Below are 14,262 nucleotides of genomic sequence, written 5' to 3' on the forward strand. Positions count from 1 at the left end.
AACAACTTTCAAGCGTTCAGAAAAAGCAGGGGACTTCCATTTGTGCTCCTGACCGCGCCCCACAAATAGGGGTGGGCGGTGACCTTTCCTTACATCCAACTGTTTCCTCAAATCCAGTTGTTAGTGGGAAATGACTGAAATGTGGCTATCCTCCTACTCCCACCTTCCCTATGGAATTCCCCCCCTCTCCTACTCCCTCCATTAGTTAGGACTCCCAATTCTGATTTTAAGTACGACGCCAACATGCAATGAAGAAGCCAAACGGACGCTAAGAAACGACGCTCACAAGGACCTTTTACCAGGTCACGCTCCCTCATCAAGCTCCGCCCACTCCATCCGCCCAGTCCCCGCGGTATGCTGGGACATGTAGTCTTTGAAGGGGCAGCTGCTTTGGCCGAGTCTCCTCCCCCAAGCTGCCTTTCGCCGTCGGGACGTCGGGACGTCGCGTTGCTCCCGTCTCTTGCCTCCTCCCTCTTTCTTTTCCTCTCCAGAAACTGACTCCCAGACTTCCGAGAACCTTTTACGACATTGGGTCTCAGAGTCGGTCCGGGCGCCAGGTCCACTTTTCGGCAAAGTGACGTGGACGTCAACAGCAATGGCGGAAGGAGAAGAGGTCCTGCCACAGCCAACGTCGAGCGGTGACGGCTGGTGAGTGAAAGCCTAGGGCTGATTCTTTCTGCTTCTCTATTCTTTCTTCTCACCATCCTGCCTGTCCCTGAGGCACCAGCAGGTTCCGACCTGGAACGGGAAGACCCGTCCTGGGCAAAGTCCAGCGCCCTGCCCCGCCCCCTCTGCTGGCCAGCTCCTCTCAGCCGGCTCCATCAAAGGCCGGACTCCAAATGATAGGAGTGTCGTCCAGGTATTGGGCCTCAGTGAGGTCCTCCTGTTTCGTTCACCGGTTTCTAAAACGTGCTGGAGAGGGTGGCTTTAGGGCTGGGTTTGGCAGGAGTCCCTGGCCCGGGGCGTTAGAGTAGGTTGGTAGGGAACGAAGTTAGAGCTGAGGCACTAGAATACCATTTGAAGAAGACACTTGAAATTACCACCGCAACTTTTGCCGGAGAGGTTGAGAGATACACCCAGGGAGGATCCCTCCCACAGAGTTGAGATATTTTTTATATTCTAGTTTTTATTTCTTATTTTGCGTTTCAACCGTTTCTACCATTCGTCTCACACAAGTCGACTTTTTTTTTTTTCCTGTCTCTTTCTTTCTACCGCTCAATTTACACAGCTTTTGGACGTTTTGTGGATATTGCTCTTGCTGCTCCCAAGCCTTTGCATGCTACCTGACTTATACTCGGAGCTGTGGAGGGGGCGGGGACCTCCAATAATTTTTTGGTAGACTTTAGTCATTTAGTGTCGTTAATCTTTGGGAAAGGCTCCTACTTTTGAAATAGTTAATCTTTACAATACATTTTTAAGACAAAAATATATGGAACCTTTAGAAGCTTGTTGAGTTTGTATATTTAACCTAAGTATATCGACCACATGCTTTAGTTTTAGATTTGCTCTTTCATCATCTGACATGTATGTAGCTCATGTAATAAGTTGTTTGCCTAAAAATAATACAGGACATTTTACACATGGACCTTAATACTTGAGAAAGAAATGAAAATCATTGAAAGGGATAGATAATATAATAGTTGAGAAAATCAGCTCTCAGCAGACGTCTGGCATCACCTAAGTTCATGCATGTACTCTCCAAGGTGTAGTAGGAAAACTCACTGGTGACCTAGATGGAGTTTCTTTTCTCAATTTGCTTATGTTGGAGCTGTGACAGGTAAACTCAGTAACAAGGTAAAATTGATCCAGTTCTTTGGGAATGTGAAGGTGTTATGGGATTTCAGGGGACAGAAACCACTTCCACTTGCAGTCATTAGAGAAGGCTTCAGGGAAGCAAAGGTGTTTGAATTAGGCCTTGAAGAATCAATAGGTTTTAGACTAGTGCTGTCACTAGAAATATAACGTGTATGTAATTTAAAATTTTCTCTTTTTTCCCCCTAAGATTTTTATTTATTTATTTATTTTTGTAATTTTTTTTTTTTAATTTATTTTTGAGACAGAGAGAGACAGAGCATGAGCAGGGGAGGGGCAGAGAGAGAGGGAGACATAGAATCCCAAGCAGGCTCCAGGCTCTGAGCTGTCAGCACAGAGCCCAATGCAGGGCTCAAACTCAGGAACTGTGAGATCATGACCTGAGCTGAAGTCGGACGCTTAACCCACTGAGCCACCCAGGCGCCCCTTCCCTAGGATTTTTAAAGTAATTTCTACACCCAACATGGGGCTGGAACTCACACTCCCCAGATCAAGAGTTGCATGCTCCATTGACTGAGCCAGCCAGGTGCCCCTGAAGTGTAAAATTTTCTAGTAGCCACATTAAAAACTAAAAAGAAACAGTTTAAATTCTTTGGTTTATATCTGAAACATTATTTTAACATAGGATTGTTCAAAAAAAGCCAGTTAGATAGTTTTACATCTTTTTTTATACGAAGACTTCAAACTTTCACGTGTTCCTTACCTTTACCCTACATCTCATTTGGATCTAGCCACATTTCAAATGTTAAATAGCCACACATGGCTAGTGGCTAACATGGTGGATAGTGCATTCAGATTAACAGATGGGAAAGGCCTTTGAATGGAGTAATAGCATGACCATGACTTGGGCAAGAAAATGAAATGATTGTTTGAAGAGTAATGACTAGCACTTCATGAAAGTGGCTGTCTTGAAAGTGTGTATTGTATCTAACTGGCTCTGATCAGCTTATTGGAGGTCATGAGGAGAAGTGTTTCTAGAGTTAAGGTATCTTTGAGGAGTTCTTAGGATTGTGAACAGGAGTCTGTTCACAGAGGCAAGGAACATGGAATTAATGGTTGTTAAAGGGTAGCATTTGTTCTTTTCTAGGGTTGCTCTGTCTTTTGTGTGACTTTCTATTTTTGTTGTTTTTATTTTCATGAATGGAGGAACCCTGAGGTGTTCAATGATTTCTCCTCTCCTTCTGTTCTCATGTAATCTTTGTCCATTTTCTATGCTCACTGCACTCAGTGGTGCCCTGTAGGAGTGAGTTTGAATGTAGAGAAGACATTGGATTTGGAGCCATAGATTTGGTACAGCCTCTGTTCTAAGACTAGTGAATGGGTTGTTATGGAATGGGAAGGATTTACTCTGTTTTAAAAAAGTCATGGGGCGCCTGGGTGGCTCAGTCGGTTGAGCGGCCGACTTCGGCTCAGGTCATGATCTCTCGGTCCGTGAGTTCGAGCCCTGCGTCGGGCTCTGTGCTGACAGCTCAGAGCCTGGAGCCTGTTTCAGATTCTGTGTCTCCCTCTCTCTCTGCCCCTCCCCTGTTCATGCTCTGTCTCTCCCTGTCTCAAAAATAAATAAAACATTAAAAAATTAATTAATTAAAAAGTCATATTTTTATTGTAACTTTTTCAGCTGGAAATGTTTCTGCAATATGTTATATATCCGATTGCCTAACCTGAACTTATCTCAGTGACTTAGAGCCATTCAGTTTACAGATATAAGTGTATAAGAATAAAACTAGGTCCCTGTCCTCAAGGAATTTGTGGTCTAGTTAGAGGAGGCACATTTAAGAATGTCAGTTACTGTTATACTTCTGTAGTATAGTGAGACCTATCTAGGCAGATAGGGTAGATTGTTGCTATGTTAAATGGACCCAAAAGCCTTCTCTTTTTGAAATTGCTTTTTATTTTATTCCCTGTTTTCTTTCTTTGTTGTTAGTGGTATTTCCCAGTGTTTTGTTTTATTTTTTTTTTAATCTGTGAAACTGGGTAGCTGACCACATTAAAATTATGTATCAATTTGCAAAAAGGCTTGGGGTGGGGACTGAAGATCTTGAAAGTATGAGATGACACTTATTTACTGATCTTCAGTTATGTTCTAGGTTAGTGCTTCTCAAAATTTAAATGTGCATTGGAATTACCTGAGGATCTTGTTAAAATGTAGATTCTGATTCAGTACATTTGCTTGGGACCTGAAATTCTGTATTTCTTTTTTTTTTTTTTTAATGATTTTTATATTTATTTTTTAATTTACATCCAAATTAGTTAGCCTATAGTGCAACAATGATTTCAAGAGTAGATTCCTTAGTACCCCTTACCCATTTAGCCCATCCCCCCTCCCACAACCCCTCCAGTAACCCTCTGTTTGTTGTTCATATTTATGAGTCTCTTCTGTTTTGTCCCCCTCCCTGTTTTTATATTATTTTTGTTTCCCTTCCCTTATGTTCATCTGTTTTGTCTCTTAAAGTCCTCATATGAGTGAAGTCATATGATATTTGTCTTTCTCTGACTGACTAATTTTGCTTAGCATAGTACCCTCCAGTTCCATCCACATAGTCGCAAATGGCAAGATTTCATTATTTTTGATTGCCGATTAATACTCCATTGTATATATATACCACTTCTTCTTTATCCATTCATCCATCGATGGACATTTGGGCTCTTTCCATACTTTGGCTATTGTTGGTAGTGCTGCTATAAACATGGGGGTGCATGTGCCTCTTGAAAACAGCATACCTGTATCCCTTGGATAAATACCTGGTAGTGCAATTGCTAGGTCGTAGGGTAGTTCTATTTTTAGTTTTTTGAGGAACCTCCATACTGTTTTCCAGAGTGGCTGCACCAGCTTGCATCCCCAGAGATTCTGTATTTCTGACTGACTAGCGTCTAGGTTATGGCAATTCTCCTGGTTCATGGACCACATTCTTCAGTAAGGTTCTGGATGATGTGCAACTCAAAATGAGTTGGCCAGAGGAATGTATCTCTATATGTTATATAATCTGTTATATTTTGTCACCTAACACATTATGCTATAATTTATTTGATTACATGTTTTATCATTGCTGTTTACATAGTGAACTTCTAAAGTGCAGTGGCTGATAGCAGGTGGCTCAGTAAATGGTTATTGTCTGCATGACTTTTGTCAAATCATGTGCAATAACATACCAAGCTGTCATTTCATATACATTTTCTAACTTCATTGTTTTTGTGAACTGTGTAATGCTCTGCTTGTATAATGTTCAACTTTTATGGAAAACCATGGATATCAAAAAATACTCAGCTCACTTTCTGAAACTGCAGCCACATTAGCTCAGAGCATATGGAGAAATTCTTTAAACATATTTACAACAAGTTTGAAATTATTTAAATTTAAACAAGCTACAGATTTGTAAAAATTAACCATGTTAAATTTTTATAGTTCAAAGATTGATAATTACTCTTCTCGGTATTGAAGAAATTGGCCTTGGATTTGAACATGTTTCTCATTTTCTGAGGCTTTCTTCCTGACATAATGCTTAAAGATCTAGTCATGATTTAAAAAATGTTTTCTGGGGGTGCCTGGGAGACTCAGTCAGTTAAGTGTCTGACTCTTGAATTTGGTTCAGGTCATGATCTCACAGTTGTATGATTGAGCCCTGCGTCAGACTCTGTGCTGGGAGTGGAGCCTTCTTAAGATATTCTCTCTCTCTCTCTCTCTCTCTCTCTCTCTCTCTCTGTCTCTCTGTCTCTCTGTCTCTCTGTCTCTCTGTCTCTGTCTCTCTCTCTCTCTCTCTCCCCTCCACTCACTCTCTTTGAGTGTGCACACACACATTCTCTCTCTCCCTCTCTCTCTCAAAAATAAGTAAAACATTTTTTGTATAGATATTAATTTTACAACAACTGTTGGTATTCTGAGTTTGTTTAGTTTAAAATTTTTGTACAATATCCACGTTAAAGTTGTGATTTTAGTTTATTGCTAAATTCTTCTTAAAATTATAAAATATCAGTTCATAAAGAAGCTTCTATTCTTAATTTGAAATGTGAATAGAATTGTTTTGAGAATAATAGGGTCTTTTTGAAAGTTTTGTGCACTTTGTATATAGTGCTTTCAGTGCTTCCCATTTCATAGGCATTGAAATATGAGGAAAGATTTAAAGAGTAGGTGATTGCAATTTCAAAAATGATATAATCAATAAAGAAATACATTTAATATGAAAGAGAATGGAACTCATTTAAGGTGAATATTGACAGCTTGTGGTTCTGGGCAGACTAGATACTATCTTACAAAAAATGAAGAGGAAGAAAAACCTCGTCTTGAATTAGGTGTTTGGTTTTTTTTGATGTTTGTTTATTTTTGAGAGAGAGAGAGCAATCGCACAAGCAGGGGAGGGGCAGAAAGAGAGAGGGAGACACAAAATCCGAAGCAGGCTCCAGGCTCTGAGTGGTCAGCACAGAGCCTGACGCGGGGCTCGAACTCACAAACTGTGAGATCATGACCTGAGCCAAAGTTGGATGCTTCACTGACTGAGGCACCCAGGTGCCCTGAATTAGGTGTTTTTAAATAACAACTATTTGATTTGGTAAGCTGTAAGTATAGTGCAGGAAACAATTAGAAATTAAGAAGACTTAACTTGCTTATACTATTTACATTCATGTTTTTCTTATAATTCAGATTTTACTGGTTTTAAAGGTAATTCCTAAATAATAATTAACTTCTAGGATTTTGCGTCTGTGGATGTTTTAATATCCACAGGTAAGAGTTAATAATTGGTTTTTGAATGCCAAAAAATGGATCCAATATCATTTAGTTTTACTGTAGAGAGTACAGGTGCCTTCCCCATCCTGGAGGCAACAGGTAATTCTGGGACACCAAGTTAAGTGTACTGCAATATGCACACAGCCAACTTCTGTCTCCTGAGCAGAGTTGATAAAATATGCTTGGCAAATCCTTTCTGGTGCTTATGCTAAACTGTGGATTCTACTTGGTATAAACCAAAAACAGTGGCTTCCCTCATGTATCAAAAAGCAAAATAGAGTTTAGCAAAGCAGTTATAAGGCATTCAGCAAACATTAACTAAATACTGGTTATATTCAAGCTACTGTGTAGCGTTTTAGGAAAAAACTGAGACAGATTTAAAGCCAGAGTTTGCAGTGTTCTGTCTTGCTTGGGCACTTCAATGTTTTCATCTTTTTAGCCATAGTATTCAAATAATATGTGAAGATATCTTCTAAAGATACCTAAATATTGGTGTTTTGGGAAGTTATACACTCTAGCAGAGTAGAATAGGATTACACAGCTTGAAAAGGGACAGTGCTTGAAGTGACTTAGATATTGAGAATTTTAAGTGGAAGATAAATCAGTCCCTTATGTTAGGCTTACAAGAGAAATTGTTTCTTGTGGAAATGCAAGAGCAGTAAGTTAGGAGTCAATGTTAAGAAACTTATTTCCTGAAATTTGATGTACATTTGTTTTTAAGAGTCTGTCTAACCTTTTGACCCGAGCTGAGAAAATGATCAGTAATTAAATCACTTGTTTCAAGTCTTCTTTCTTTTTCTTGAGGGTTAAAGGAGTTTTTCTTATTTGTAAGCTGACACGGCATTCCATAGTTGGGTGGGAATGCTGTAGTTTGTGTTTTTCTTGGTTTAAAGCAGTTGTTACATAAACTAATTGGTATGGTGATATTTAATAATTTTAGCAAGAAGACATAAGAAAATATTATATGTTTGTGTAGGGCTTTATCTTGTATGTAATGCTTATATATGCTGTCTCATTTGGCTCTTACGACAATTCTATGAGAAGTGGAAGTTATGGATTATTGTAGTTTTCTTGTTAGAGATGAGAAGACAGGCTTAGGGTGGTCAGGTGACAAACCCAGTTAGTAGAACTTATATCTCTTTAAGCCCTGTGCTCTTTCTTTTTTTTTTAAATTTTTTTTCAACGTTTATTTATTTTTGGGACAGAGAGAGACAGAGCATGAACGGGGGAGGGGCAGAGAGAGAGGGAGACACAGAATCGGAAACAGGCTCCCAGCCATCAGCCCAGAGCCTGACGCGGGGCTCGAACTCACGGACCGTGAGATCGTGACCTGGCTGAAGTCGGACGCCCAACCGACTGCGCCACCCAGGCACCCCAGCCCTGTGCTCTTTCTAAAGTTGAATGCATATATGTTATGTATTTCACATATAGTTGAACAGACACCTAGAAAGAGCCCAATTAAAAATATGGTATTCCTATATTCAATCAGTCTTGTGTTTTGAAAGCCACAATATTCCAAGATGTACGTTGTTGAACATGTATATTTGTTACCTGTGGCACCTATAAAGCTGTAAGGATATGCATACCTTGTCTGTGTTATATACACAAGAAGGGACAATTCATGATTGATATGGTGGGAAGTGATACAGAACATTATATACTATAGCTTTGCACCTTAGTTTTCATAATGTGTTCTCATAGCCTTGCCAAAAATAGATTAGTTTTTTGAACTTGAAATATTATGGTTATATAGTACACCTAGATAATATATACTTGTATAATATATGTTGTATATTTAAATGTATTTGTATAATAAATTATATGTTAAATATATATTATTGTATAAGTAATATAATTATATTACATATATCTAAATCATATATAAAATGGAATTATTATTCATAGTTTGTGAGACTATAGTAGTGATATTTAATTAGAAAACATAAGTAATTATACAGCTTAGTAATTTTATTAGCTTAGTAATTTTTCTGTTGTTTTTATTCAGGGATATTGGAGAAATAAGAAACCTAGTTTTAAAATAATTCTCTGTGGTTACTTTCCCTTTTTGGGAAGTTCTAGCCTTTGTTTTGAAGTATAAAAGTGACCCATAGAAGAATGTATTTATTTCATATAGGTGTGTAATTAAATACCAGAAATTCTTGAGCTTTGTATTGTAGATTCTATTTACATGTAACCACTGACATGAAAGTAAATGAGACTCTCTTTAGTCAAATAAATTATCATTGATGGTTGGAATCCAGGCGTTAAAAAAATCTGTTATGTATTTCCTTGCCAAATTAATCTTCATTGGTAAAGCACCCTTGGAAAGACTTGCCAAATGATGTAAAGTGTTGTCACCTCACTTGTAGTAGTGTTCCTTTATTTTCTAAAATGATAGTTTCCTGTTGGAATGAGCACTGGGTGTTGTATGGAAACCAATTTGACAATAAGTTATATTTAATATATTAAAATAAATAAAATGATGGTTTCAGGGAAAGGAATATTGGTAGTGTTTCTTCTCTCATTACATTTTGGATAAATTGGAAATTTGTGATAGGAACAGGTAATGTGCTGTTTTGTGTTGACTTGTGCTGCTTTCATCCCGTTCTTTCTCTTGGACAAAGGACATACTCTATTTTCCAAATAAACCACTGCTTCGATTGGGGGAAAATAATCTGGTGCTTTTCTTTGTGCATTGAAAGTGCTGGAAAGTCACCTCATGTGTATAGAAAAGAACAGTATGTTAGGAACTTTTTATTTTGAGGAAGCATGAAAGAGGAAAGGATTTAGAGCACTCTGTAAAGTCAGCTTCTCATTAGTAGAGAAGATGTTCTTCCATTTTGTAAGCAAAGTCTTACAGCAAATGCATTGCAACATTACACATCTAAAGTAAAGTTATGACAAACAGCTTCTTCCTCCTTCTCCTCCTCCTCCTCCTCCCCCTCCCCCTCCTCCTCTTCCTCTTCTTCTTCTTCCTCTTCTTCTTCTTCTTCTTCTTTTTTTTTTTTTTGGCTGAGGCAAAAATTCCTGAGTTTTTTCTTAGCAAAAGGGGCACACCCCATAGGTACCATTGGTGCAATTTGATCTACATGGATTATGGATCAAAAATAAGTCTGAAGATTTAAAGCATCTGTTCCATTTGTAGTTAATTTTAGTAGTTTACAGAGCAGCGTTCTGTGATCTGTCTCCTTTGCCTGTTGCACAGTGCTAAAATACTGTAGATACAATTTTTTGTTTGGCTTATCAAGCATAGAGGACTAAATTTACACTTTCTTTATTTGGCACAAGATCCCGCTTAAACAAATTCTGGAGAGGATTGCATTATTTGATAAGGGAATCTCCTAAAACTGCTTTTGTGGATCTGATCCTGATACAAAGTTTCACTAATTTTTTTAAAGCTGGTGAATGAGATGATTTTTCCCTTGGCATTCAAATATACAACTTGTTAAAATGCTGTAAAAAGTATGTTGATTCTGACAAAAATCCAGAACTTCAAGATTTCACAGTTACCAGATTGTGCTCTCAGATTGTAAGGCGTTGTGGTCATTTCTTAATGTGTCTCATACTATTTGTTGTTAGAAAGTTTTGATGGGTTGAGATTGGTATTCATTTATTTATTTTTAAATTTTTTTAATGTTTATTTTTGAGAGACAGAGCATGAGCAGGGGAGGAGCAGAGAGGGAGGGAGACAGAATCTGAAACAGGCTCCAGGTTCTGAGCTGTTAGCACAGAGCCTGATGTGGGGCTCAAACTCATGAGCCATGAGATCATGACCTGAGCCGAATTCAGATGCTTAACCGACTGAGCCACCCAGGTGCCCCGAGATTGGTATTTAGAAATAAGTTACATGTGAAGCACCGGGCTGGCTCATTTGGTAGAGCATGTGATTCTTGATCTCAGGGTCATGATTCAAGCCCTGCATAGAGCTTACTTAAAAAAAATAAGTCAGAGAAAGATAAATACCACATGATTTCACTCATATGTTGAATTTAAGAAACAGATGAACATAGAGGAAGGGAAGGAAAAATAAGATAAAAAAAGAGAAGGAGGCAAACCATATGAGACTCTTAAATACAGAGAACAAACTGAGGGTTGCTGGAGGGGTGTTGGGTGGGGGGGATGGGCTAAACAGGTGATGAGCATTAAGGAGGACACTTGTTGGAATGAGCACTGGGTGTTCTATGTAAGTGATGAATCACTAAATTCTACTCCTGAAATCATTATTACACTATATGTAACTAACTTGGATTTAAATACATTAAAAAAATGAAAAAAAAAATAACTTATGCAGTTATAAGTTATGCATACCTTATGGTCACTGAACTTCATCTGTATATCTACTGTACAAGTGAATGTGTAACAAAGTTGTGTTATTTCTATTTCTAACAAATGTCACAAAATATTTAGGAACTAATTAAGGAGTATTGGTATGGTAGTAATTTGTAACCAGTGTGCCAACAATAGCAAAAGAAGTTCAGACAAAGCTTTTGATGCTGATGTCTCATGAGCTGGGCATTAAGAAATAACACAAAGTAAGTCATGAAACCACAACTTAATATGTGCAACTTGACACTGTTACACAGTCTGTTGGTGGTCATTTTTGAGTTTTAAGTAACTGATCAGAGGTTTGTGCCAAACAAATTCCAACAGACTACACTTCAGAAGGAGCTGCTTTTGATGAGTGGGTTTTAGATAATAGGACTTGTGATAAAACCTTGGAATAGCCAGCTAGAATGTAGGCTACATGAAGCGTGACTTTTTAAAGAAAAAATTTGTTTTCATGTTTATTTTTGAGAGAGAGAAACAGAACATGAGCGAGGGAGGGACAGGGAGAGAGGGAGGCACAGAGTCTGAAGCATGCTACAAGCTTTGAGCTGTCAGCACAGAGCCCAATGTGGGGCTCGAACCCATGAGTAGTGAGATCATGACCTAAGCCAAAGTCAGACGCTCAACCAACTGAGCCACGCAGGCACCCTGAGAGCAGGACTTTTTGTTCACTGCTAGATCTCCAGTGCCTCACACAGTCGCCAGCAGGTAGTGGTGCTCAATATAATTTATTGAAGGTTTGAAGAAAAGAGTACTTTTGGCGAGGAAGGAAAGAATTCAGAACAAGGGTTAGAGAGAGATATAGGAAAGTTACTGGGAACTGAAGGAGAGTGTTTTAAGGAGAGAATCTAACTTTGCAGATATGTAAGGAGGACAAGGACTGAGATGACTGATGACTTTTTGGAGCAGTTTCAGTAGAGGGATAAAGGGTTTAAGTGAATGGGGAGAGAGTAAGTTAGAGATGAATGATGACTACTGTTTTCAGGAAATTGAATTGTAAAAGGAAGGAGAGAGTTAACTGTTTGCTTTCAAGTTTATTTATTTTGAGGGAGAGAGTGTAAGGAGGGTAGGGACAGAGAGAGAGAATCCCAACCAGGCCCCTCTCTGTCAGTGTGGAGCCTGATGCAGGGCTCGAACCCATGAACTATGAGATCATGACCCAAGCTGAAACCAACAGTCGGATGCTTAACCACTGAGCCACCCAGGTGCCCCGAGAGATGACTTTTTGAAAGGGAGTAGGTCATGTATAGGGCCTGTTGAATAAACAAATGTGGTGAAAATGTTTGAGGAAAGGAGAATAATCATCACAGGCTATATTGTTCTTTACATCTGTGAATGCAAGAAGTTCTGAGTCCATTTTATCTCTTGGCTCTGTTTAATAATGCTACTAGACTCAGAAGTTTGAGTAATATCCTATGCAGTAGAAATAGCATGTTTAGGATGCTTACATAGCAGGCTTTGGGTTTTTAATGATTTCCTCAGTAGTGCAGCTTTTAAATTTTTATTTTTATCAAACAATAATATATTTTAGACCATTAAAAAAAATGTTTTTGGCCCCTCAAAAAAAAAAGGTTTTTTTTAATGTTTATTTTTGAGAGAGAGACAGAGTGTAAAAGGGGGAGAGGCAGAGAGAGAGGGAGACACAGAATTGGAAGTAGGCTCCAGGCTTTGAGCTGTCAGCACAGAGCCTGATGCGGGTCTCGAACTCACAGACCAGACCATGAGATCATGACCTGAGCTGAAGTCAGACACTCAACCAACTGAGCCACCCAAGCATCCCTTATTATTTTTTAAATAGTTTCCCCGTGTGTGTGGGAAAGAGTGGGTGGGGAGTAGGAATAGTGTACTATTTCTTTTGAATATATATGCTGTATGTAAATTTTAAAACTGCCCTTAGTTTTAAACTTTACACTTTACACTGTGGTTAATATGTTGAACATTTTCCATGTCATTAATTGTTTTTCAGCATTTTAAATTGTTGCCTGGTATTCCATCTACTGATTTAAATCAGTTCCTCATTTTAAGAGAGCTACGTTGATTTCATGGTTATAATAAGCACTGCTTTGAACATGCTTTTAGCTGAATCATTTTACTCATTCTCAATTTTTGTTGACTGAAAGAGTATAAATGTTAAAAAGGAATCCATAAGTATTTAAATTATTCAACACTACAAATATAATCAATACAATATTGATACAAATATAATCAATATTATAAATATACTCAAGCTTGGGGCACCTGGGTGGCTCAATGGTTAAGCTTCTGACTCTTGACTTCAGCTCAGGTCTTGATCTCATGGTTCGTGGGTTTGAGCCCTGTGTTGAGCTCTGCGTTGACAGTGCAAAGCCTGCTTGGGATTTTCTCTCTCTCTCCCTCTCTCTCTGCCCCTCCCCTGTTCTCTCTGTCTCTCTGTTTCAAAATAAATAAACCTAATATATACATATACGTATGTATTTACTAACTAATGCTTTACTGACTAATGCTATGTGCAAAGTAAATGTCCTTCCCATCTCATTTCTCTGAAGTAGTCACCTTTCCCAATTTTGTTTCTTTTTCTAATGGATATTGCCATACCCCGGACCCGTCTCCGGTCCCTAACAACTACTGTTTTTTTTCTGTCTCTGTGATTTTGACTATTCTAAATACCTCAAATAAGTACAGTATTTGTGTTTTTGTGACCGGCTTATTTCAGTTAGCATAAAGTATGCAAGATTTATCCATGTTGTAGATGTGTCAGAATTTCTTTCCTTTCTGAGACTGAATAATATTCCTCTGTGTGTGTGTATGTGTGTGTGTATCCCATTTCATTTATCACTAAAGGATATTTGTGTGTGTGTGTGTGTGTGTGTGTGTGTGTGTGTGTGTGTGTGTATCCCATTTCATGTATCCACTGAAGGATATTTGTGTTCGCTCCACCTTTGGGTACTATGAAAAATGCTGTTATGAATGTGGGTCCACAAATGTCTGTTTGAGTCCCTGCTTTTACTTCTTTTGGGTATATAACCAGAAGTGGAATTGCTGGATCATACAGTATTTTTATATTTTAATTTTGGGGGGAATAGGCATACTGTTTTCCATAGTGGCTACACCATTTTACATTCCCACCAATAGTGCCCAAGGTTTCACTTTCTCCACATTGTCACCAACACTTTTCTTCTCTTTTCTTTTCTTTTCTTTTCTTTTCTTTTCTTTTCTTTTCTTTTTTTCTTTTTTTTTTATTTATATATGAAATTTATTGTCAAATTGGTTTCCATACAACACCCAGTGCTCATCCCAAAAGGTGCCCTCCTCAATACCCATCACCCACCCTCTCCTCCCTCCCACCCCCCATCAACCCTCAGTTTGCTCTCAGTTCTCAACAGTCTCTTATGCTTTGGCTCTCTCCCACTCTAACCTCTTTTTTT

At 38.5% G+C, this 14,262-nt stretch overlaps 1 protein-coding gene across 2 annotated transcripts in view; it reads left to right on the forward strand.

Moving 5' to 3' along the window:
* The first annotated feature begins 439 nt into the window (after positions 1-439).
* The window catches only part of TBC1D23 (TBC1 domain family member 23), a 65,584-nt gene continuing 51,761 nt past the window's right edge, over positions 440-14,262 (forward strand). The window contains exon 1 of one of the 2 annotated variants that reach the window (XM_040484309.1): positions 440-648. In XM_040484309.1, coding sequence (XP_040340243.1) covers positions 596-648 — 53 coding nt within the window. In that variant the 5' untranslated portion in view covers positions 440-595. The remainder of the gene's footprint in view (positions 649-14,262) is intronic. The other variant, XM_040484308.1, reaches the window with a different exon arrangement.

The sequence above is a fragment of the Herpailurus yagouaroundi genome, unplaced genomic scaffold (assembly GCF_014898765.1).
Source record: "Herpailurus yagouaroundi ecotype Mexico unplaced genomic scaffold, PumYag 162, whole genome shotgun sequence".
NCBI classification, from domain to species: Eukaryota; Metazoa; Chordata; class Mammalia; order Carnivora; family Felidae; genus Herpailurus; species Herpailurus yagouaroundi.